The sequence below is a fragment of the Bos indicus x Bos taurus genome, chromosome 5, assembly GCF_003369695.1.
Source record: "Bos indicus x Bos taurus breed Angus x Brahman F1 hybrid chromosome 5, Bos_hybrid_MaternalHap_v2.0, whole genome shotgun sequence".
Taxonomy (NCBI): domain Eukaryota; kingdom Metazoa; phylum Chordata; class Mammalia; order Artiodactyla; family Bovidae; genus Bos; species Bos indicus x Bos taurus.
In genome coordinates this window covers 63,001,116-63,027,102 of record NC_040080.1, presented here as the reverse complement: position 1 = coordinate 63,027,102, position 25,987 = coordinate 63,001,116, and the positions used below count along the sequence as shown (strand labels likewise).

The window sequence follows — 25,987 nt, the reverse complement described above, 5'->3', positions numbered from 1 at the left end:
ACTTTGGCCACCTCATGCGAAGAGTTGACTCATTGGAAAAGACTCTGATGCTGGGAGGGATTGGGGGCAGGAGGAGAAGGGGACAACAGAGGATGAGATGGCTGAATAGCATCACTGACTCGATGAACGTGAGTCTGAGTGAACTCCGGGAGTTGGACAGGGAGGCCTGGCATGCTGCAATTCATGGGGTCACAGAAAGTCGGACACAACTGAGTGACTGAACTGAACTGAATGTTCCTATGTTGATTTTTCTTTGGATTTTCATAGCCTGAGTTTTACTGGCTGGATTTCTGGGGTTTAAGGGAAAAACACAGACTTTGGAATAAGACTCCATGTCCTTGGGTTCAAATATGGGTTCTGTCACTTATTGATAAGTCTTAGACAAGTTATTTATTCTCTCTTGGTTTTTAATTCTTCACTAGTAATGAATTATTTTATAGGTTGTCTCTACCTATTCATTTCCCTAAGTTAAATGAATACTTGGCACAGTGCTTTGCATTTATGGATTGCTCAAGAACTGGTAGACTTACTATCATATCATCATCATACATAACTATTCATGTTATGTGTCTTGTATCTCCCTCGGTGTATAGTATGTCTTACATGTAGTAGGTACTCAACAAATGTTTGATGAATCTCTGCTTTGTATGCATGGGCAGGTTGGGCTTTCTCTCCTATCCTGAAGGCACTCCTGGTGGGAAAATCTCCTCCACTTCCCATTCTAGTTTGAAAATTCTTCTGTTCTGTAGTAACATCTTGAGCATTCTTGTTTGGTTTCCTCTCAGTCTTAAGACTTGTTCATCTTCAAAAACGTGCGAAAGTGAAAGTGAATGCTAAGTTGTGTCCGACTCTTTGCAACCCCATGGATTATATAGTCCATGGAATTTTCCAGGCCAGAATACTGGAGTATGTAGCCTTTCCCTTCTCCAGGGGATCTTCCCAACCCAGGTCTCCCACGTTGCAGGCAGATTCTTTACCAGCTGAGCCTCAAAACATTTAGTAGTTGGTATAATACGCTACAAGGAGGCCCCCCTCCCTCCCAGCAGAAAAGCAAGGCAAAGGAAGTCTGCAAAAACAACCAGGGGTGTTAAATTACTCATGTTTATTTATAACAGACCTTCAGCCAGTACAGTACAAAACTTACAGTAGTATATCTCCGTTACACAAATATTTACTTACAATATATTACATATACAAAATGCTTTGCAATAAGTCTCAAAAGCTAGTTTAACTCCTCTTGAGAAAGGAGAAAAACTCTTTAAAAAAAAAAAAAAGGAGGGAGGGGGCCTCAGAGGAAGAGGAGGAGGTGAAGGGGTAAGATCCAAGGAGACACCAAGCATAGGCTACAAATGAAACCCTGGGAGAGAGAGAAGAGAGGTGGTATTGCACTTACTTCTGTGTTTTATTTTTTCTTTTGTTCTCATAACTTCTGATTAAAAATATATATTATATATATATTATGTACACAAGGAAAGAAGCTGCCAGAAGTATTACAAAATCGCATCCGCAGCTTGGACACTGACACGAAAAAACAAAGGTCTGGAAAAGTGTCTATTTAGAAATTTTTTTGTGTGGTGTTGATTTTAAATATCAATATAAAAGGAAAACACCTCTTTTCTCCATGTGGGTTTCAATGTGTGTTTTTTCTTACTTTTTTTTTTTTATGCAAAAGGAGCTAGGAGAGAGCATGAGGATGTTTGAGGTTCCAGAGCTGGAAGGCTCTGGAAAGTAGGATTTTGTACCTAAGACCCTGGTTAAAGTGCAGTGATGGTCTGGAGAGAGACAGAGTGCCCTTCTCTCCCCTCCTTAGCACCTGGTCTTGCCCTTCCAGTCTCTGCTCTCATGGGCTCAGAGTATGGCCTCAGAGCATAGTCCTTCATGTTCCAGGAGGTTACAGGTGCCAAAACTGACAGGGAGGGGATGAGGCACCCCAAGGCTCTGATACCCCAGAAGGGACTAGTCCTTATGAGGTGTCACCAAATACACAGCAGACGCAGAAGAGGTGGTGAGGGCAGGTCTAATAGGAAGGGGCTCGATAACCAGGAGAGTTGAGGGGAACCCCAGATATGAATCTCAACTCTGCTGCCATTCTGAAACAAGGAGCCAGTTCCCTGGGGGTGCTCTCAAGAAGACTCTCCCCTTCTCCAGAGACCACTCTCCTCCCAAGTGGCTCCCTGATCCCCTGCCCTTGGCAGCATCTGTTTATTGCTACATTGTCAAGGAGAAACAATCAACCCACAGTGTCCCTCCCTGACAATCTGGTTCTCTTGGGGAGACCACATAGTGGGGGAGAAGAGGAGAAAGAAGTTTTTAGGGTCTCCCTTCCCATAATAGGATAAGGTAGACTCTCTTAGAGCCCTTAAGAGCCCCAATCCCAGGGTCTGTTCCTTAGCCAACCCTTTACCATCCCCCTGAATTATCCCTGATAGGGAGTGAGAAAAGTAGGAGGCAAAAGAGCCAATAAGGAAAGGACATGTGGAAAGAAAAATGGAAGGGGATAGAAAAGGGGAGGGGGAGAGAGAGAGAGAGAGAGAGAAAGAAAGGACCAAGTGTTACAACTTGTGAGGTGTTCTGTTTGGTTTTTACTTTTTAATCTTTAAATATAGAAAAACAGGCTTTGGTTTGAATCTCAAGGAAGCAGAGAATGGGATGGCTGTGGCCTTGGGCAGGGAACTCTTGTCGAAAGAGACCTCCACTTGGCGGTGGAGCTATCTCCTCCTGCCCCCGTCTCACTATCTAGGTCACCCAAATAGCCAGGAGTCTCTGCAGCAGCCAGGAGAGTGCCCCCTCCTGCCCTACATCTGGGAGCTGAGTGTAGAGGGGGTAGTAAAGGATGACTCTCCCAGCTCAGTTTTGTCCATCCCATTCTTGCTGGCACAAGAGTGGAATCGGGAGAGGGGCCTATGCCCTTGCTCATCCTGGGGATAATTTTTGGTTATACGGAGAGTTAGGAGAGAGAAAAGAGACATCCTTTTCTCCCTGCCACTGATCCTAAGAACAGGGCCCAGGAGTCCGGGGATGAGAGGGTGAATCCTGCTAGGGGGGAGAAGGCAGCATGACTTGGGGGCTGAGGATACCCCCTTGTTATCAGGCAGCAACCCACCAGTTTCTCATAGGACAGGGACCTAGGAGCCCCTGAGAGCCCAAGTAGGTCACTAGAGTGAGGAAGTTTGAGAGGTGGGAGAGAAAGAGAGGAATTTTGACCCATTCCCTTCCCTGGTTCCCAGTTAGGCACCTGTGGCTCCACATGTGTCAGAGACAGAGGATTGCTGACCTAGCCTTGGCCCCTGAGAATATAAAGTCGGGGCATTCCAAGGAGAGAAAAACCACCACTGAGTAGACGGGCAGTTTGAAGAGAGTACAGCAGTGTTGGGCGTTGTTTGAGGAGAGAAGAGAGAGAGATCACATTGGAGAGGCAGATCCCGAATGTGGGCTTTGGGGAACTCTAATTCCTAGTGGGATGTCAAGAGGACCCTCAGTCCCAGGGTGCCTGGGGAGAATTTCTTCAGCCTCTCCTACTTCCAAATGAGGGATTTCTTCATTTGATCAGGAGTTGTGCAAGCTGCCTAAGGTGAGAGGGCACAAGAGGTATGGAGTACCAGGTTGAAGGGTCCCAGAGAGCAGAGGTAATGCCACAGAGCTAAGGTAGGAATAGAGAGAGCGATCAGCATCAAAACAGAAGAATCAGATACAGCAAAAGATGAGGACCTAAATCAGGAAGCCCAGGGCCTCTTAGCACTAAGAGGAGCTTCCTACTCCTGGGGCTGTTGGAGAAAGCGCAAAGAGAAAAATTAGGCCTACAGTGGAAGGGGACTGGGCAGGAAGGTGGGGGTGTGATAAGCGATATAAGTTAAAAAAAAAGAAGCAAAAGAAAACTCAACAAATTATATTAATAAATAACTCAGTGAGTATGGTGGGATGAAAGGAGAAGAGAAAAAGGAGAAAGATAAGCAAAAGACCTGTTTCATCACAACGCTTAGATCAGTCAGGGGGTAGGAGGGGCATGGGTGAGGACGGGTCAGGGTCAAGGGTGAAGTCAGGTAGCCAGTGGTGGGGGCTACACAACCCAACTGCTAGGGACATGGTGGGGGCAGGGCTAGCCTCCTGCAGGCAGGGCAATGGAGTGGTGGACTGCGGTGGGGCAGGAGGTCACTAGCCCACCTTGTGCTCCCCCCGGACAATGTGGGAAGAGAACTCGTACCGGTCCTGGCTGTGGTAACCACAGATGTTGCACTCGAAAGGGTCTCGGAAGCCGTGGCAGCCCATGTGGATAGTGAACATGACGTGGTCCAGGAAGAGGATGCGGCAGTGCTCGCACTTGAAGGCCTTCACCGGCTCACCACTTTCACCCACCACCCGAAGCACTTCCTTGGAGGGGCCTGGGGTGCCCCGCAGTAACCCCTCCTGTGGCTTGGGGTCCTCTTTGGCGTAGGCAGGACTGGGCCGGCCCACCACAACGGCGGGAGGAGGCTGGGGTGGGGGGCCCTGAGGGAGTGACACCACCCCGCCAACTCGATCTTCGTGGTTGCTCTCTGTATCTGTGGAGTCCTGGCAGCCATTGCTGGGGGAGGCCCCAGGGTCAGTCAGGGGGCCTCGGGCCCGGTAGAGGAGGGGACCTCCATCAGCTAGATCCTCGGGCCCCTCACCTGCTTCCCGGGACCCCGGAAGCTCCAGTCGGCCAGGGAGGGGCTGCATTTGAGTGTAGACAGAGCTGATGACGGGCGTGAGTTCTGAGATGCAATTGGTGGGCGGGAGGCGGAGGGGACGCAGATGTTCGGCCCCCACGAAGGCCAGAGAACCTCCAAAGCCAGGCTCCAGGCCGTGGTGTGCCACCAGCTCCACGTCCTTCTCATAGCCGCCCGAGTTCACATCGTAGGGGAGGTCTGAGAGGCTGAAGCGCATCTGCTTCTCACCTGCGGAGAGAAGGGTCTCAGGAGGGCTGACTCTGGGTAAGTCCAAGCTCCCCTAGGATTCCTTCTTTGTAGGAATCCTACAAAGATTCCTAAAAAGGATCCTAAAGAATCCTACAAAGGATTCCTGTAAAGAATCCTTTACACCCTCCTTTCCCTGGGGATGGGTGTAACATTATTCACCACCCTTCATTTACCTCCCACAAGGTCAGGTCCTCTGTGGGGCTGCTCCCCAACCCTGGGCTATAATCTTAGAGAAGGACTTGGTCCCAACCCACTGGTCTTGAAAACTTCCTTCCTTCATTGCTCTCCATAAAGAGAGCTAATGGCCAAGGACCCCCATACACACCTTTTCTCTCTGACTCAAAGGGCCCTTCTCCCAGCCCCCATAAACAGAAGTCCTTGCCATTTTCAAAAACTGGAAAAGCCTGACCCCCAACCCTCTCCTCTTACAACCATCCTGAGAGCCCTCAACTCTGACCCCTCTTCCCCTTCGTGAGGGATGTTCTCCTTCTTCACTCCCCCCCGATTCTGGCAATACATTCTGAACACTAAGAGACCACCAGGCTGCTCTCTTCTACCCCAAGCAAATCTCCAGATCCAGCTGGTCTAATAGCCACCAGTGCTCAGATTTAGACAAGTGGTGGCTTCCAGCTGATGTCTCCTCTCCAACTGGACTCTTACCTACAAACTTCTGGGGGGTGGAACGCTTGCGTTTGGTGAGGCTGTTGGCCAAACGATCAATGAAAGTTGGCCTCTCAGAGGATGAGTGCAGCATGGAGTCTGGCACCATCTCCAGGTCCCGTATCTCATCACCTGGTGGGAGGGAGCAGGAGTGGGGTGGGGAGGGCACGACAGGCAGGAGCAGCTGAGCAGGGGAAGCAGAGGCCCAGCTGCCTTTGCCTGGAGAAAACCAGCAGGTCGGTAGCTGAGGAAGGTAATATCGGATGCCTGGGAAATGGCACTCTGCTTACTACACCCCATCTAGAGCTCACTACAGCACATTTCCGGCGATGTGGGGACAATTATATGCATCTGGCCCTTGAGTGCATACCTCCTGGGTGCTCTCTCTCTCTCCCATTAGACTGACAACATAGATGAAATCCTCCCTACCTCTGGATCTCCCTGCAGCACCCACCATGGGGCTCTGCACCAACTCGGGTGCTCGGCACATATATCTGTTTCAGAGATCCCATCCCTCTGTGAGGGTAGGTGCTGGGGTCGCCCCTGTCCTGCACTCCTTGATGGTCCTGCCTGCGGCCTCACCTGATTGGCCAGCCAGAGCTTGGGCTTCAGTGCTGAGACTCTGCAGGTAGTTATGGCACCGCTCCTTGTGCTCCTCCAGGGTGCTCTGCTGTTTGTAGCTCCGGCCGCAGTAGTTGCACTTGTAGGGCTTGCCCACCGTGGGGGAGGAGACTGCAGAGGAGAGGGAAGAGAGGGCATTAGAGTCACTGCCTGCTGGTGCTGCAGAATCATCCAGGAGCAGGTATGCACGGGAGTGAGGAGGAAGGGACGTGGCTCAGTTGAGTTCTCTGGCTCATCTTTCTTTCCCCAGCTTCAGTGGCCAGATGGCTGAACCTTGAAGAAGAGAGACAATGCACTGGGATGGGAGGAGAGAGGGCACGTGGCTTCGGACTGTTGGTGGGCCTCAAGATGGCCACGTTGCTGTTCAAAGGGAGGAAGGACCCAGGGACTTTGCAGGGGATCATCCCTGGCAGGCAGGCTGGCCCCACCCCAGGATCTCAGAGTCTGGGGCCCAGACTGTGGTTTAACCTTTCCATGTGGCAGGCGGGTGTAAGGGCTGTTTATCAGACAAGGGGATTTTTTTGCTTACGAACTATCTGCTTCAGTTTGGGGGAAACTGGTGGGCTGGGGTGACAGAAATGAGAGCCCTCAGCTCTGCCAGGGTGGGGAGGGGCATGTTCACTGACCTTTACTTATATTTTTACCTCCATCCCCAGCCTGGTTTTAACTGCTCAGTTTTCTTTTTCGCTACACTGAGATATACCAAGAGAGCCCCAGAAAAACCATAACTGATACAGAAATTCTGAGAAGAGAAAAATAAATAAAATAACCAGAGGAAAGTAAAGGGAGAAAACACCAATTTTGGGGGTCTTCGTTTTTTTTTTAAACAAAGAAGAGGTTATAAAGATTTTGTTTCCAGTGATGAAAAAAAGGTTGGGAAAACTGAGATCAACACTTCCTTTGAAAACAACTTGAGAGAGGATATTTGTGAAAGTATGTTGCCACTACTGAACAGGGAGACAGGAGAGGGTATCTTCAGGAGGCTGGTAATTACTACTGGCCCCTGCACCTACTCACATACACCTAACCTGGGCCTAGACTAAGTCACCAACTGCCTTTTTGCTCTTTCTTTGTAAACCCAAGCGGCTGGGGGATAAGATGAATGCTGCAGTCCTCGTCCACCCAAGACTCTTGGGGAGACGGTCTAACATCTGGGAGGGGAACTCCCTTTTCTTTCGTATAGTGTGGGCTGTGATAGAAAACATCTCACAGAGATGAGACCCAACAGTGTATCTCTGTCCACCTGTGTCCCTAAAATGTCCTGCACAACAACATCCAGTGTCCTCCCAGCTGGCTTCGCTGTGGTTGGTAAGAATTCTAGGGGGCCAAGCCATCCTTGTTCCAAACCAGCAGGGGGAGCCACCCTTTTCCTCAGAAAAGGAGTCTGACTTGCTCGCACCTGCTGCTCACACCTGCCATTAACTGGATTCCAGCGAGGCTATAGAAAGCTCTGTGATAATAACATCTACCTTGGAATTGTTATGAGAATTACATGAGGGAGGAGACACATGTAAAATATTTGTAGATTATAATGCCTGAATCAATAATGATCTTTCTCCCTAGTTCTCCACATACATAGAGAGAAAGAGGTCTCAGTTCCAAAGTAAGAGAAGCTAGAACGAGGTAGGTGGCTGGGGAAATCTGGAACAAGAGGGTGGTGAGGTGATTGTTCTGGCCCTTTAAATCCTGGCCCAGGAGAGTTTAAGAAAAGAGAAAAAACAAGGAAAGTTTCCAAGGACAGACCCTACTAATCGTTTCCCCTCTGCCCTTCTTCCTTCCTTTTCCCAATCTTGAGCTCCCTCCTTCCTGCCAGCTCAGCTCCTGGCCTTTTCCCAAGTCCAATTCAAAAGCTTAAAACTTAAAGGCTTCAAAAGTGCTGCCTGTCCAGCTGATCCAGAAAGATGTTGACTTAACCTGTCTTGGCTGGGGCTAGGAAACCTGGTTAGTCCGGGTCCCTGGCAGTGTTCCCAACACTGACCTCCCGGCACCCTCTGGATTTGCTCTTGCCTCTAGGAAGGTGACGACCTCGTGAGATGGGAAACAGAAATGGGACACTCTTTTCCTAGGCTCCCTTTCTTCTAGTTTTAGAGGCCTGTGGAAATTTACAGGAACCAGCCGGAAGTCTCGGGGAGGACAGACAGAGGTTGCCAGAGACCTCTGGTGTTTGTGCGGGGTGGTGAAGATGGTGACAGGTGTGGGGCTGGAGCACATCAGAGTGGAAGGAGGGGTGTCCCTGGTGCTCAGAAGGGAGGGTGATAGGCCCCAGATGGTTCTGGCATCAGCATGAACGTTAAAAGCCAAGTTAGGGAGGGTGACTATTGACAGCCAGGAATATCACCCATGCTCTTCTTGCTCCATGTCGCAGAGCATGGCAGATGTAAAATATCCCATCAAAGAGCCCCAAATGCCCTGGGGCCTGCTGCTCTGTTCTGGGAGTGCTCTTCTGCCCTCAGTGGTAGACACTGTAACCCTCCAATACTACAGAAGTGGCTGAGCTCTATTTATTGGGTATTCCGGACATGCGGCCTACCCGAGTGTGTGCGGAGGTGGCCAGTGAGTGCGTCGCGCCGGCGGCAGGCATAGTTGCAGAAGGGGCACTTGAAGGGCTTCTCCCCGGAGTGCAGCTTGATGTGACGCAGCAGGTTGCCCTTCTGGGTGAAGGAGGCACCGCACTGGTTGCAGTGGAAGGGCCTTTCCCCTGTGAGGGGAAGAAGAGATCACAGATGAGCGAGGGTAAGGAACCATGAAGGTTGAACCTAGTCCCTCACCCTCTGCTCTACCCAGCCCAGGGAAGGAAGGTGCTCAGAACACATTTGCAAGGCAGGGCAGTGCCACACACACACACACAAATGCTGCTTGAAAAGGACCCCTTGGGTACAGTCTCACCCTGAGAAGTGGACTAGAGGTGTGTGGCAGGGCGAAGGGTACTGGGCCTGGAATGCTGGGCCTAAGACTGTTAGCAAGAACTGAGCCCCACAGGGCCTGCTCTGCCCCAGGAGCCTGGAGCCCAAGATAACTGTGAAGAGGCTTCTGTTTTCCTTTATTTAAAAGCTCATCAGACAGGGACTTCCCCTGGTGGTCCGGTGGTTAACTCAGCGCTTCCATGGTAAGGGGCACAGGTTTGATCCCTGGTGGGGCACTAAGTTCCCACATGCCAACTGGCATAGTTAAAAAAAACCCCATAAGACAGAAGAGCCCAAACAATACCCTGTTGGACTATAGGATCCTTCTTTTTGTAAAAAAAATTTATTTATTTGGCTGTGCCCGGTCTTAGTTTCAGCCCTTGGATCTTTGCTCTTCGTTACAACATGTAGGACCTTTAGTTGTGGCATCTCTGAGTTGTGGCATGTGGGATCTAGTTCCCTGATTAGGGATCGAACCCATGCCCCCTGAAGTGGAAGTTTGGAGACTTAACCCCTAGACCACCAGGGAAGACCCCTATAGGACACTTCTTGAGGCAACACGTCTTCTCCTCCATCACCTCCTGAGACAAACACCAGCTTGCCTTTATAACTACAGTTGAGGAAAGTGCCAGGAAATACAGGTGTTGATGGGAGTCCAGATTTCATCCCCCACCTTTTTTTAGCAGCTAGAAACAGTGCTGGGAGAGACCTCCCCTTCCTCAGACGACCCCGCATGGCCTGGGCCTGGGGCGCCTGTGGTACTCACCCGTGTGGCTGCGCTTGTGCACCATGAGCACATTGGGTCCAATGCAGACCATGCCGCAGACGTCACACTTGAGCTTGCCATTGGGCAGGCGGATGCCCCCCGGGGAGTGAGGCTCCGGCCCGCTTCCATCACAGTAGCCCAGCGGCTCTGACAAGGAGTCTTCCACGATCACACTGTCATCCTTCTCCAGGAGACGCTCATCCGGCCCCAGCAGTCTGCTCGACTCCTCATCACTGTACATCTCCACCTTGATGGAGTTGGCTGGAGGGTGGGAGCGTGTTTAGGATAGAGACAGACCAAGGAGGGAGCCTGCCCATGGGCCAAAGTGGCCCTCCTTAAGTCCCAAAGACTGTCTCCAAGCCCTGAGACATTCAGGCTTTAAGAGAAGCTGATCTCCTAAGTATCCTGGGTGGTGCTATGGGGTCTTGCTGGGACCTGAGACAACCTTTGTCCTCCTCTCCCACCCAGGAGGCAAACAGGTTTCCAGAGGAAAAAAGTTGGGGTACATGGGATGTCTTCAGTTACTGGGGAGAGGGGGAAACTAAGCGGAGCCTTTTCCTCCACTCTCTTGTCATTAAGGAAGATGTCTGGCTTGGCCCCAGGCAGGAAGCCAGGGAGTAACAGTGGCGGGAAAACGGTCCTAGGAAGATGGAGACGGCGGGCTGAAAAGAGAGCAAAACTGGAAGACAGACATAGCTCACGTTATCCTCCCACCCCATAGGACCGGACACCTCTATTCCCCTCTGTGAAAATCTGGAGGGGACTGGAGGAGGGAGGAGCCATTGAGGAGAGAGCTTTGGCTCTGGCTCTGACCTACATTCCTGGCTATTCCAACCATTTAGAGAATGTCACAGATCCAGGGCCAGCGAGGAGGGGCAGTCATGGGGACCCTGTCTGGCAGGAGACTGGCGGGGGTGAGGAGGGGATCCTTCTCATCTCTATTTCCTATTTAACTCCAGCTCATGACCACTTCCATCTGCTCAGTTCCAGAGTTTCTCTTTGGAGCCTTTACCTTAATCCCACCCGTGCCTCTTTCAATTCCACCCTAGTCACTAGGCAGTGAAGGTTCACCCTCCTCTCAGAAGTCACGGAAACCCTAGACACGGAGCTCCTTAGTGCTGTTAGGTACTCTGGGCCGGAAATCAGAGGGAGGCAGTGAGCGGGAAATGGCTGCCATGGAAGGTGAACTGAGGGCCAGACACACACTGGGTGCCCAGGGCCCGGGAGGCTGGAGGCTGCACTTACCACTGAGGGAGCGGCTGGGAGAAGAGTGCTGGCTGTTGGGGGTGCTCACTGAGGGCCCCACTGGGGCCCCGAGGAATTCCTTCTCCAGAGATGAGTCCCCGCTACCTTGGAGGAGAGAACAAGAAGGAAGGTGAAGCTGCAGCTTGAGCCATTTTCCGTCTACATCTGATCTCTTCAAAGTTCAGTTACATTTCACAAACATTTATCTTGTAGCCACGTACGAGGCAGCATTGTATGTGGGGCACCATACCTGGTGCCCTCGCCAGCCTGGGTGCCCGGTGCTGACTTCCGCGAGCTCAGTGGCTGCGCCTTGCCCACCCTACCTTCATCTAGGCCTGAGGGGAAGAGCATCACTGCCTGACGTCCACAGGAAGCAGGGCTGGGGCTAGGCGGGCCGGGGTGGAGAGGAAAATGGGGGCCTTGCGAGGGAGGCAGTTCAGGACAGACGTTCTTCCCTACTGTTACTCTCCGGAGCCCCCGACACTGGATTCGGGATCTGCAGGAAGGGCAGCTGGAATTGTCCCTGAATCTAATGATAATAATAGTAATCATAATGATAGCAGCTAACATTAATTGAGTGCTTACTACATGCTAGGCATCATTCTATGCACTTTAAAAGAATTATCTCATTGAATCTTCACAACAACCCTGTGAAGTAAGGGCTGGTATGATCTTTAATTTTACAGATGAGGAAACTGAGGCACAAAAACAGCTCTGTTACTTGTCCAAGGTCACAGAGCTGGTAGCGGTGGAACCTGGATCTGATCACAAATAGTAAGTACCCGTGTCCTTAACCCTCACCTGTGTAGAGCTAACTGGGAGTCACTGTTTCAGAAGGGGAGACCTGGGTCCATCTCACTCTAAAATCAGCAAAAATGTAGCTATTCTAGAAAACCTCCATCTGATAGTATTCCAATCACATAGTTACTATTTGACATTCCCTTGACAGTGAAATAATCAGTGTATTCTCAATATATATGCATTTTAACTTGTTGACAAATAGCTTTGTAAAAATGCTTTCTATGAGTGTCACGTATGTTTTTAAAAATCAGATAACATACCTGAATATACGAATCATGTCTTTAAAAAAAACCCTCCTCCCCACAATCTTCTGCACAAATATACATGTGAAATACAACACACGTAGATAAACACAGACACGGACACATATCACATAGGTAGATAGACATAAAGAGAACATACCTACGGGGATAAACACTGGGCTAGCCGTCTACATTATCTGCTAACATGAACATGCATAGATGTGTGCACACAGGTCTAAATATGGAAGACACAGAGAGAGAGAGAAAGAGAGAGAAACCCTAAAATTCATCCCTAAAGTCCACCTATTAGCACTTTACCCAATTTCCCAGCTATGTACATACTTACTTTCACAAAATAAAGATTCCATTATAAAATGGTTGGAGTCTTGGGCCTGAGGCAAGAAATCCGGAACACACCCTCCTGAGGGATCCCTCTCCAGCTTTGGTCAGTGGGAAGAAAACAACCACTCAGGACTTTGGGACCATTTCCCATTCATCTCCTCTACTAAAAGTCCCATTTCCCCCACTCTAGCCCATCAAAGCCTGAGGACATTCATTCACTACCTATCGAAGAAGCCTTACGGCTTGAAACCGAGGTTCCCCAGCTGCGGCTCTTTAGATGAGCCGTGGTTATCTAAAAAAAAAAAAAAAATGTTGCCCCCTATCAATACCACACACATATCACCAAGTGAGCATCTCAGAGCTGTGGGTTGAGACCTGTAGACTCAGACCCAGTTTTAAAATATGTCCTTTTAACTGAGTAGGGTTGGCTAAGGTTGGAAGGGCTGAAAGGGCTGACTTGTCCTAAATCACTGGATGTTAGTAATGGGGGAAGAACAGGGCTCCAGGGCCTGGTGCTAAGTCCTTGACCCTAAAAGGATGAGTGAGGTTGCTGGAAATCCATCGCTGGTCCCAGCCTACTGGGCTGAGGCTGCCTCTTGGGGCCTGGGGCTTGATATATGGGGAAAACATCCCTAAAGGGATATTTAGGGACAGTAAGGGGAAACGTTCTCTTCAGCTCTCCCTCTTAAGGCCTGGGTACAGGAGGAGCAGGTACTTCCAGGGTCACACCTGTAGTTCAAGAGGCTCTTTGATGCCATTGCCCTCCCTAGGATACACGTAAGAGGCGAAACAGGCTCAGGCCAGCTTTTATGGGACTAATACCTGAAATAAATCCATTTCAGGGGTTAGAAAGTCTTTGGGGGCTCCAGGGATTTTGAGTTTTAGCCAGATGGTGAAGAGAACAAGAGTCCGATTTAGGAAGTTCAGCAGTTCCTCTCTCGGCCCCAGAAAACCCAGTGAGGGAATTTCAAATGCCTGGGACTCCCGAGAAATCCCAGACTACCAAAGCCGAGAATTAGGGTTGCCCTTAGGTCTCAGAGAAATTTTCTTGGTCAAAGTCATCCTAGGTTGGCTGAATCCAAACCCCCTGGAGGGCAAAGCCAAATCATGAGGTTCACATCAGAGGAACCAGGAGGTGGGTAAAGGGCAGAAAAGCAGGAAGGAGAGAAAGGAACTGGAGCAGTGTCCCACCAGCTAGATGTGTTTCCCAGTTGAGGGGGCCCAGCCCTCGGGTCCTGCTGCCCTTCCTCCATTCCTCCAAACAGAGGGAGGAGCCAGCTGTGGGGTCCCAGAGCCTCCACGCTTTTCTGAAGGGACCTCGTCCTAACTGCTTTGCCTTCTTGACCATGGGCTCCAGGGGGCAGGATGCTAGCCCGCTGGCAGGGAAGAGTGGGGACAGGAGCAGAGAAAGATGCCCATCCCCAGCTCTATTGTGGGGAGGAGGCTGAGGCCCCTCGCATCTCAGTTCCAGGTGGAGGCATCTGCTGCCGGGGCACCCCTCTTTACCTAGGTTCTTTTATGACCCATTCCCACCCCAGCCTGTCTCGGCATTTCACCCCAGGCAGCTCTACATCTGTCCCCAAGGCCTAATCAAGATGTCACCACAAGCTCGCACTGACCAAGTCACAGCCTTTGCTTAGCAACACCAAACACCCTTCCCCATCCTCCGCAAGTGTGAGGAGGAACGCCCCCTCCCCCGCTCCACACACAGCCCCCAGTCCTCTCCCTCTCCTCAGGCTCGGGGAGTTGTTACTGAATTGGCTCCCCAGCCCCAGCAGCAGCCCCCCCTCCCCGCCCCCCTCCACTAGCCACCTTCTGCCTGAACTTACATTATCCTTCCCTTGCCGTTGAGACCCTGGGGTGCGAGCGCGGCCGCCGCCTTGGAAACGGCGAGCGAGTGCGGGTGGTGTGTGCATGTCTGCGTCTCGGTGGCAGGCAGGGGTGAGCCCAGCCACTCACCTTCCAGGAAGCGTGGATTCCTGGAAGTGAGGGGAACCGCCGTCATTTCGCAGGCAGCGGCAGCGGCTCGGTGAGCAGAGGCCCACGGCTGCAGCCAGCGAGAAGAACTCAGCCCAGGGTGTGTGTGTGTGTGTGTGTGTGTATGAGTGTGTGTGTGTGTATGAGTGTGTGTGTGTGTGTGTGTGAGTGTGTGAGAGAGAGAGAGAGAGAGAGAGAGAGAGAGAGAGGGTGCGAGAGGTGGGGGGGAGAGAGAGAGAGGGAGAGAGCGCAAGCAGCACACGCTTGAATGTGCCTGGGGAGGGGGCTGGAGAGTGTGTCTGTGCCTCTGGTGGGGGGGTCGCTAGGCTACAGCATCCCTTTCTCAATACGGTGAAGGGCTTGGGGTGGGGGGTGCACAGGGAGGGAGGCAGATGCTGCTGCCCTCGTGCCCAGCAGACAAAGAGGAACTGCACAACAAATGCCTGAGAGACACAAGAGTGTGTGCAAGAGAGAGAGGGAGATGGATGGGCCCGCGGGGTAGGGGGAGAAAGAGGGGGGCCCCAGGGAAGGCCCAATCCTTTGCCAGCTGGGGAAGACAAGGCCTCAGAGGTCATGGGGCCCAGGACAAGGGGCAGCTTCAAGGCTCCAGATCAGCAGAAAGCCCCTCCCCCACCGAACTCAGGCCCTTGTCTTCCCTCCTTTTCTTCCTCCTCCAGGAGGGAGGTTGCTCTCCAGATTGGGGTGGGGTGGGGTGGGCGGGACTGACAGCCTCCCCCTTCCCAGCAGCCAGAGGGCCCTGCACAGTCTGATCTCGGGGCTAGTGTTGCACTGTGGCCTGGAGCCCTTTCGGATCCCAGGCAAAGTGCTGGTCTGGTCTCCCCACCTCCCATCCCCTCCTGTGCCCCTGGGGCCCCAGCCCCCGACAGCCCTGGATGAATCCGCCCTCCATCAAGACAAGGCCTCGGCTCCCTTCCCTTCCAGAAGAGCTGCTCACGGCCGTGCTGACCTACTTTGGAAGACTAGATTTTCTGATTCCAAGAATTAGGGGATGGGAGGGGCTGGAAAACTTTGGGCTGCCTACCTCTGGACCCCTTTCTGCCAAGGTTCCCTTAAACATTTCACAGTACCAGAAAACTTCGAACAAGCACTGCTCAGTCAATTAATTGCATGAGCTGGGTTTGAGCAACTCAGTTTCCCTAGAAAGATAGGGAGTGGGGGCGGGGAGAGCATCTGTGTGGTAAACAAATGGACTCTCCTTTCTTCCCTCTCTCCCCACCCCACTGCCCTCCCCCAACCCCAGGGAATGATCTTTCCAAAGAAAGAGATAAGGAAGGAAGAGGTGGACTTTCTGTAATTGGTTCTGTGCGGCGAAAACCTCTTTGGAGAACAGGAGAGATTCCCCCTTCATCAGTTGGCCAGGCAAGGGAAAGTCCCCGGGTATAGAGGCAGAAGAGTGGTGGTGACCCTCCGCCACGCGCTTTAGGGGGTGCACACTGCGACCTCTCCCACCGCTTCCCCATCAGTCCAGGAGAGATGGCTCAGCGCAGGGCAGGGGTGCGGAGGCAGCTCTCAGGAGACCCTCACATGGACTGTCTCAGCCATGTCTGGTCCTGCAGGGGTTGCTTTTCAGAGCTCATGTTAGCCCTTCCTTGACTCCCGGCCCCCCTCCCCCAGTCCCCGTCCCTCTCTATGGTAGCTGCTGACATCTAGAATTCTCAAAACACAGGTGAGTGGTTTCTGGCCTCCACTTTCATTCAAAAACAATCCTTTGCTGAGGACTCTTCTCATCTAGGAAGTGCCAACTTGCTGAAAGCTGGGAAAGCTTGGTTTCATAGCACAGTGATGCTAATACACTCAGTTTTCTTCTAATATCCAACGTTCTCCAGGGATAGGCTGAAAAGTGCTCCGTGGGTATTTCCTCAGCCAGCTTCCCAGTTTCTCACTTGCCTGCCTTAGGGGAGGGACTAGTTTTCCTCTGAGTGTCCTCAGCTCCAAGGCAGGGTCCTGAGAACAGGTGTTGTCCAGCATGTAGCAGGTATCAATGCCTGTACCAATCCCAACTCCTTCCCTCCTTAAGTGAGAAAGGGGTCAGAGTCAACTTCTTACTTTGACATTATGTGGGTGCTGCCAATAACTCTCATATGTGTATCTGGTCCATCTTGCAATCTCCCTTTTTATCCATTTTAGGGATATGAAAGTATCCCTAAAAGCCATCCATACTACAAGCTGGGATCTCTTCTGCCTCATAAGAGTATTTGGCAGGTATAAAAAGCTTTATGATCATGGAAAAGATAGGGGGAGAATTGGTCTCCCTCTCTCTCTACTTCAAATGTGTAAGCTCTTGGCCCACTGGCTGAATTCAGACTATAGACAAATTTGGCTTGCCCCATGGAACATTTCTTAAAATACAAATTATTATTTTTAAAGGGAGACATTCCATATAAAATCCTGATTTCTGATTTCTTTTGAAAAACTGGAAGCTTTGGCCACACTGGATACACATTCCGGTGGACCCTACAGAGCTGTTGCTCCTTGAGGAAGGACATGTACTCTCCAGCCCATGACCATCCCCATCACTTTCTTCTGCTCATTATCTGAGCCCAGTTCACTCTGTTACATCCTACCTGGCCCCTTCAGGCCTTTGAGGTTTGAAACCCTGGGTGTCATGTTTGGTTAGTGACCTCGGCACAGGAGAAGGAACCAGATCTTGCTTCCACTACTTTGTTTCAAATCTCTTCTCTCTAGTAGTCTCCACTCACAGTACCCCTCTTATTTCCTTCCCCTGCTCCTATCCTCCCAGAAGTCTGGGAAGAGAATCACTTTTTAGGGAAAGTAAAATTAACAAAATAAACCACTCTATCTAGCACTACCAAAAGTGACAGTTCCAAGACTGCGATGCACTGGGAGGTCACGTGCTAAGCTGAAGGCTCTCCACTCTGCTCCACAGGAGAGCGCGCTCCCAGCCCCTGACAAACAGAAAGCACAAGAGGACATACCAGACATATAGGAGCGGCCATTGCAGTCTTCTATGTCCATCTTAGAGAGACTCTGCTGGAAGAGAAAACAGCTACTATTAGAAGCCAGATCTGGAAAGGGAGTAGTTTTTCTAACATCCTGGAGTTAGCAAGAACCCTAAAGGACTACTTAAGTGTGCTCTGACCCTATTCTAACAAAGCAAAACCTCAGACTTTGTCCTGATGACAAAGACGATGTACCCTGACTTCCAAACCCCAGGGTCTCCTCCAACCCCCAACTTCTGCAGGCTTCCCCAGTCTCTCAGGTGGAAACGCTGTCTCATTCCGAACTGGTCCCTGATTGTGTTGTTTGGAGAGTAGACCCTCTCTCTGTAAGTGAAGCTGATGGTGTAGGAAGGGAGACACGTTACAGCTCAGTGCTCATCAGGCAAAGAAACAACCCCACAGAGTCGCTACACTTTGTTAAGAAGGGAGTAGTAATCTAAGAAGTTTAGATCCAGTCATTCAAGGGAAACATGTTTGGGTGGGCGGAGGAAGGGGGACGGGAAAGTAGAAGATAGAGGAGAGTGGCCCATCTCAGGTTCAGAAAGGGGACATTAAATCCTTAAGTGGTTTCTTCTTACTTTTTGTCAATTACTTTGCTACCTTTATTTTTTTTAAAGGGGAGTTGAGGGGGGACCTGAATTTAAAATGCAGATTAGTCTATTTGAGGGAAGGCAAACAGTAATTGGCAGTAGAGTATTAAACAATCCAGAAGTGAGGACAATTAAAAGTGATAATTTGTTGCAATGAATTATCTTCTTAGGAGCCTGTGGGAGGAGAAAAAAAAAATCCCTATTTGGTAGAAATTTACATACATCCATCTCCTATCTAGAACAATAGTAGATGTTCAGAGCAGTGGAATTCATCCTTACATTTTCCAAAAAGTGAAAACCAAAAATGCAAAATTTTGAGAAAAGTCTTTGAGAATACTAGCAACAGTCTAGAAGAATGGAACTTAAAGTTTATTAAATAAGCAAATATAGTAGTAGCATTGACTGAATAGGGCTTCCCTGGTGGCTCAGCTGGTAAAGAATTTGCCTGCAATGCGGGAGACCTGGGTTTGATCCCTGGGTTGGGAAGATCCCCTGGAGAAAAGAAAGGCTACCCACTCCAGTATTCTGGCCTTGAGAATTCCATGGACCATACAGTTTATGGGGTCACAAAGAGTTGGACACGACTGAGTGACTTTTACTGCTGCTGCTGCTACTGCAGCACTTCAGTCGTGTCCAACTCTGTGTGACCCCATAAATGGCACCCACCAGGCTCCACCATCCCTGGGATTCTCCAGGCAAGAACACTGGAGTGGGTTGCCATTTCCTTCTCCATTGCATGAAAGTGAAAAGTGAAAGTGAAGTCGCTCAGTCATGTCTGACTCGTAGCAACCCCAGGGACTGCAGGCAACCAGGCTCCTCTGTCCATGGGATTTTCCAGGCAAGAGTACTGGAATGGGGTGCCATTGCCTTCTCCACTACATACATCTAAAATTGCTTCCACCAGTCATCTAATGAAAAATAAATACCCCAGGGGCAGATTTTGGGGAGCTAGAGTGGGGCAAGGAGAAGTAAGAAGGCCTTCCTAAATGAACAATGCAAAGAAATAGAGGAAAACAATAGAATGGGAAAAACTAGAGATCTTTCCAAGAAAATTGGAGATATCAAGGGAACATTTCATGCAAAGACAGGCACGATAAAGGACAGAAACAGGAAGGACCTAACAGAAGCAGAAGAGATTAAGAAGAGGTGGCAAAAATACACAAAACTATACAAAAAAGGTCTTAATGACCTGGATAACCACGATGGTGTGGTAACTCACCTAAAGTCAAACATCCTGGAGTATGAAGTCAAGTGGGCCTTAGAAAGCATTACTACAAACAAAGCGCTAGTGGAGGTGACAGCATTCCAGCTGAGCTATTTAAAATCCTCAAGCTGATGCTGTCAAAGTGCTGCACTCAGGACTGCAAAAGGTCAGTTTTCATTCTAATTCCAAAGAAGGACAATGACAAAGAATGTTCAAACTACCATATGATTGCGCTCATTTCACATGCTAGCAAGGTTATGCTCAAAATCCTTCAAGCTAGGCTTCAGCAGTACATGAACCAAGAACATGCAAGTGAACAACCTGGGTTTAGAAAAGGCAGAGGAATCAGAGATCAAATTGCCAACATTTGTTGGATCATGGAGAAAGCAAGGGAATTCCAGAAAAACATCTACTTCTGCTTCATTGACTACCCTAAAGCCTTTGACTGTGTGGATCACAGCAAACCATGGAAAATTCTTAAAGAGACAGGAGTACCAGACCACCTTACTGTCTCCTGAGAAACCTGAAAGTGAGTCAAGGAGCAAAAGTTAGAACATTACATGGAACAACTGGCTGGTTCAAAATTGGGAAAGGAGTACGTCAAGGCTATATATTGTCACCCTGTTTATTTAACTTCTATGCAGAGTACATCATGCGAAATGCCAGGCTGGATGACTCAGAAGCTGGAATCAAGATTGCTGGGAGAAATATCATATCTGGATATCAGATATGCAAATATATCACTCTAACAGCACAAAGTAAAGAGGAACTAAAGAGCCTCTTGATGGGAGTGAAAGAGGAGAGTGAAAAAACTGGCTTAAAAACTCAACATTCACAAAACTAAGATCATGGCATTTGATCCCAGACTTCAGGGCAAATAGAAGGGGAAAAAGTGGAAACAGTGACAGATTTTATTTTCTTGGGCTCTAAAATCACTGTGGACGGTGATTGCAGCCATTATATTAAAAGACACTTGCTCCTTGGAAGGAAAGCTATGACCAACCTAGACAGGGTATTAAAAAGCAGAGACATCACTTTGCTGACAAAGGTCTATATAGTCAAAGTTATTATTTTTTCCAGTAGTCACATATGGATTTGAGACTTGAACCATAAAGAAGGCCGAGCACCAAAGAGTTGATGCTTTTGTATTGTGGTGCTAGAGAAGACTCTTAAAGAGTTCCCTGGACTGCAAAGAGATCAAACCAGTCAATCCTAAAGGAAATCAACCCTGAATATTCATTGAGAGGACTGATGCTGAAGCTCTAATACTTTGGCCACCTGGTGCAAAGAGCCAACTCACTGGAAAAGACCCTGATGCTGGGAAAGACTGAGGGCAAAAGGAGAAGGGGGCATCAGAGGATGAGACAGTTAGATACCATCACTGACTCAATGGACATGAATTGAACAAACTCTGGGAGATAGTGGAAGACAGAGGGCGTGCTACAGTCCATGGGGTTGCAAAGAGTTGAACACAACTTAGTGACTGAACAACAACAGAGTGGGGCAACAGAACAGCCTGAGCTGCTATCAGGATTCTTGGGTCTCTTTGAAGGATCTCACTGAAGCAAATGGGTGAAAGTTTGGTTTGAGTGTACTACTATATTGACTGAGGTGAGGGTGGGGGGTTCTGGAGGGCACATATCAGGAAAGCATCTATTATTCTGTTTCACCACCACCACACCCCTTATCGTTCTTGTCTAGTGCTGAGAGATATCATGCTCTAAAAAGTCTCACGAGAAAGCCTGAGACATGGGGCTTTGCTTCACTTCACAAAGCAGTTCTCCCTAGATTTCATTAGAGAGATTTCTAGTCTCACCTAGGAAGCCTGGATGTGGAAAAAAAAATTTCTCTAGGTTTATTTCCAGCTCCTTTTTTCTTGACATCCTCCCTGGTATGGACTGAGCTTTAGGACCAGACTGCTAGACCATGCCAATAATAAGTGGTTCCTTGAAGGGTCTCTTAGGGGCAATGATGAGAAGAGCCCAAGTCCACAGTGGCTAGTGAACTCTCTGGAATTAGCCTAGAACTTCGGTAGTTAGAGATGCAAATATGAGGGAGGGCCTTCCCATACTCATGGGATCCCTTTCATTTCCGAATCATTAGCTATATAATTGCCCTTTGGGATTTTGTAAAACTCAAGATGCCACAGGTTATTTCCCTCACACACACACACACACACACACACACACACACTCACACACACACACTCACACACACACACTCACACACACACACTCACACCCCCCAATGCAGGAGAAGCAAGAGTGAGCATGTTTTTCTCCATTTTCTGCTTGGAGAAACTGAGGCTCAGAGCAGATAAGTGACTTGTCTTAGGGCTCACAGTGAAGCTGGAACAACGAAAGGAACCCCCGTTTCCTGTCTCTCTGAGGTGTGCTCTTTCCATTAAACCGTCTTACTTCCTTTCTTAAGCCAGGGTACTCAATGCCTTTGGATTTTCTTGCTTTTCCCTGGTTCTAGTATCAATTTCCCTGGTTCTTACATCTTTTCCTTTGCTGTGATCCCCATGGGAGTGGGGTCTGTTACTTAAAAGAAAAAGCCAGTTCAACAGGCTCTACCGGGAGAAACATCCTAATGGGATTGTGTGTTTGTATGAACCCGGAGCTAGAAAGGCACTAGGTGGGCAGAGCAGTTGAAGCATAGAATTTCAGTTAGTACTGGCTCAGGAAGTGCATCTCATTTTTGGACACCTGTCCAAATGGTCTTAAAACAATTTCCAGAAGGGTCTGAAGGAGTTGTTTTCTGAGTTGAACTTGATTCCTAGAAGTAAACTGAGCTCTTCTGCTTCTTAATTGTTCTCAACAGGTGCTCTATGACACATCTTGGGCAAAATCAGTCTTTAGCTGCCTCCAACTGGTCTAAATGCCAAGTTGGGAGCCCTGGGAGTGGGATGGAACTGAGATTCTGCTGCTCCTGATTCTGGTATTCTGAGAGCCAGGAGCACATCAAGAGATGTACTTCACTGTTTGCTCAAATCTCCAGGCAGCATATCCGTCTCCACCTTCCCATTCCCGGCTCCCTGGCCTGCCAGGCCTCTCCTTAGAGGAACTGGGTCAAATTAGGCAGTGCAGATTGGAGACACACCAGAGGGGGAGGAGGTATAATGTGAGAGAAATTAGCAACACAAGATAGGCTTAGTTCAAAGATCTCAAAAGGAAACTGACTTTACAGCAACACAGACATCATTCAGTGATGGAGGTAGGCATATATGTACTGTAAATTCAGTTCAGTGAGCTGAATACAAAGTACCTAGAAACAGCCAGCTTCCCAATTTAAAAGGAAGTATCTCTGTGAGGAGGGAGGAAAGGTTGGTCATTGTAACCTGAGACAAAGATTTTCTTCCTTGTTCTTTCAAATGCACCTGGCACCCTAAACAGAGCCCTCCAAGGCCCTGGCTTTCTCTCATCAACATAATGTTGCATTTGAACAGGAATGGGCAGGAACAGGTATTCCCTTCTAGACAGAAGATTTCCCACCACACTTCCTGACAAGCAGCAACTGAGACCAGTCCAAGGTCTGACTTCCAAGGTCAGGCTTCAGCTACCATCCCCATCTCCACAAAAACATACCCACAGCTCTAACTATTGGTGACAAAAATATCAGAAAGTCAAGTTTTCTCTATGTACTGGCTCTGAAAGCCTGAAATAAGGTGGACATCACAAGTAATGAAAGCTCTTCAAATCCTCCAAAGAATCCTGTTTGACCCAGTGATACTCCAAAATTGGAATTTAAAACACACTCCATGTGGCTTCATGGGTAGAAAGGTAGTGACAAGGATGTTGCTGAAAAATGCAGGTGGAAGTGGAGAGAGGGCTAAGTCTCCATGTCATCCTTTTGGTTGCAGTAGGGAGAAGGGGAATTTTTTTCCTTTGGTCTCACTTAGGATCTGAAGTGAAGCCCAGGGATCATTATTATTTTTAAAATATTTATTTATTTGGCTGCACCAGGTCTTAGTTGTGGTATGTGGGATCTTTGATCTTCCTTGCAGCATGTGGAATATAGTTCTCTGACCAGGGGTCAAACCCAGGCCCCCTTGGGAGCGTTGAGCCATAGCCACTGGACCACCAGGGAGGTCCCTCCCCAGTGATGATGATGATGATGATTTTAATTTTTATGGAGGTTTAGTTGATTTACAATGTTGTGTTAGTTTCGAGTGTACAGCAAAGTGAATCTCTTACACATATATCCACTCAGTGGGCAGCAAAGTCATTATGTTTTGTGCTTGAGAAGTCAACATCTGTTGAGTAGAACAAGATATAATTCTGAAGCTGCCAAATTGAGGGCATCTCCCACCATCCTGGGGCCCACCCCAGAAGGTCCACTGAGACCTCTTCTGATTCCCAATGGTAAGGCTATTTTCTTTTATAAAGACTTTATCTCAGGAGCCACTAGTTTGACGGTTCTTGTGATCCAGGGAGCTGTCTGGATTCTCTGAATTAGGCTGTAAGTGGGGAAGGCCGAATACCGCATACCGCATACCCCAAAGAAAGATTCACTGACCTACTGGCAGACCCATGAGGAGATGAGGAATTCCTGGCTGGACATTTCACATACCCTACCAAATAAGATGCCACACCCAGAGTGTCTAATTTGGCCTTTTATCTGGTCTTGTCCTCAGAATTTGAGTTATCTTAAGTGGAAATATTCTAGGTAGTCAGACACCTGTTGTTAATTCTTCCTAAAGTGGCTCAGATAGTAAAGAATCTGCCTGCAATGCAGGAGACCCATGTACAATCCCTGGGTCAGGAAGATCCCCTGGAGAAGGGAATGGCTACACACTCCAGTATTTTTGCCTGGAGAATTCCATGGGAAGAGGAACCTGGCAAGCTACAGTCCATGTAGCCACAGAGCTAGACAAGACTGAGCGACATTTTTTTTTTTTTTTTTCCTCCCAAGGAAAAGTAGCAGTAAGGGGAAACAGTCAGGCCTCAATAGTCTTCTGTTTGGTCATGATATTGGAAGGCCTAGAGTTGATCTGTGAGCAAGTCACAACCACACCAGGCTCACCACTGATGCTCTGAGGGCTCAGACTGGAGAGACTAGGGTAAGCTGGAGCTCTCAAACATGTAAGTGGGGGTGTTTAAGTCACAACAGTAGACAGTTTTGGAGAAGGAAATGGCAACCCACTGCAGTATTACTGCCTGGAAAATCCCATGGATAGAAGAATCTGGCACGCTACAATCCATGGGGTAGCAAAGAGTCAGACAAAACTGAGGGATTTTCACTTTTTTTTTTCCCCCAAGGATATGAACATGTACCTTCACACAGGCAAGGTGAACAAGTAGCAGTAAGGGGAAGTAGCCAGGCCTCAAAAGACTTCTGTTTGGTCATAATATTGGAAGGCCTAGAGTTGACCTATAAGTCACAATCATACCAAGCTCACCACTGATGCTTTGAGGGCTCATACTGGGGAGACTGGGGCATAGCTGGAGCTCTCAAATATGTAAATAAATGGAGGTGTTTAAGTCACGACAGTAGACAATTTTGCTTTATAAGAGAAGGGACTGAGGTGAAAGAAGTTGTTCAGTGTTGACACACTGTGGTTGGTGATATATCAAATCTTCCTGGAAGCAGAGTCAGTAAATTCATGACCTTGGGGGGTACCATATTTTCTAAATATCTCCTATCTAAAGTCCCATGTTCCCACTAAACATTGTCACTAGACAGGATCACTCATAGTTTGTTTTTTTTTTTTAAAACACAGAAATCAAACAATGAGATTCTACAACTCTAGCAAACTGGGGTAAGAAAATAACTGGGATGGGGCTGTGTGAGGAGGTACAAGGAAGGCTGTTTTAGTTTAGACTTGCTTCCCAGGTCTGTTTTTCTCTCTGGTTGTCTGCCCCAAGACTTCTGCCTGTTACATTTCTTTCTTAAGGCTCCTATGCAATGAATCTCTTCCTTCCCAGCCTTGCTTCTCAGGTTCCCCGGACTTCTCACCCTGCATAGTGCCGCACACAGCACTTTTTGCTCCACCCTAAGTTTCTTCTCTACCACTTGTTTCTCCCACTCTGCTCATTGCCTTCCCATTTAGGCCTATGTCTTTCTCGCTAACCTTCTTGACCGACATCTCCCCCTAGCCACCCGCAGCCTCTTGCTTCTTTGCCAAAGTACCCAGTCTAAACCTTTCTCCACCCTATCCTATTCTACCCCAGCCTCACCCAACGAAGGAGCGTCGCGCACGCCAGGTCTTGCCTGTCCTCGGTTCTCTGTTTTGACCCATCTCCCGCCTTTTTAGGACGCCTAGGTCCCTGCTACATCCCTGTCAATCTTATGGCCTCGCGCCAACCCCTACCCCCCACCGCCAGCTTCCTCCCTTAGGCCTCAGCCCACCCAGCGACCCTCTCCCCACCAGGCCCCCGCCCACGTGTCCCCCTCCCTTCACGCCCAGGCCCCTCAGGCCCCGCCCCCGGCGGCCGAGGCCCCGCCTCTCGCGCTTCGCCCAAACCCCGCCCCTCACTCACCTGAGGCAGCTCCGCGCGCGCGCAGGATGGGGGGGTGAGGGAGAGGGGACGGAATTGGGAGAGAGGGAGGCGGGGCAGCGGGGGTCCCCCACTCTGGCCCGGACGGCCCAGTGCGGGGGGAGTGGGGTCACTGAGCTGGCCACAACCGGGCCGGAGGCGGGACCCGGGCGCTCAGCGGCGGCGGCGGCTCCATCTCCATCAGCGGCTTCACCTGAGGAGGGACAGGCCCCCCCCCATAA

General features: G+C 49.4%; 1 protein-coding gene across 5 annotated transcripts; it reads right to left on the bottom strand.

Moving 5' to 3' along the window:
* Window positions 1-1,083: 1,083 nt before the first annotated feature.
* IKZF4 (IKAROS family zinc finger 4) lies at window positions 1,084-25,987 on the bottom strand. Of its 5 annotated transcripts, none has more exons than XM_027542184.1 (8): window positions 25,749-25,987; window positions 17,449-17,503; window positions 11,130-11,234; window positions 9,885-10,145; window positions 8,746-8,913; window positions 6,177-6,326; window positions 5,595-5,726; window positions 1,084-4,913 (listed from the first exon to the last, which is right to left on the bottom strand). In XM_027542184.1, the coding sequence occupies exons 2-8, from the start codon at window positions 17,486-17,488 to the stop codon at window positions 4,153-4,155; spliced, it is 1,617 nt and encodes a 538-aa protein (XP_027397985.1). In that variant the 5' UTR covers window positions 17,489-17,503; window positions 25,749-25,987; the 3' UTR covers window positions 1,084-4,152. The 5 variants fall into 5 exon arrangements, with proteins under 5 accessions (XP_027397985.1, XP_027397986.1, XP_027397984.1 ...); XM_027542185.1 differs by having other exon boundaries at window positions 17,449-17,500; XM_027542183.1 differs by lacking the exons at window positions 17,449-17,503; window positions 25,749-25,987 and adding exons at window positions 12,519-12,612; window positions 14,344-14,651.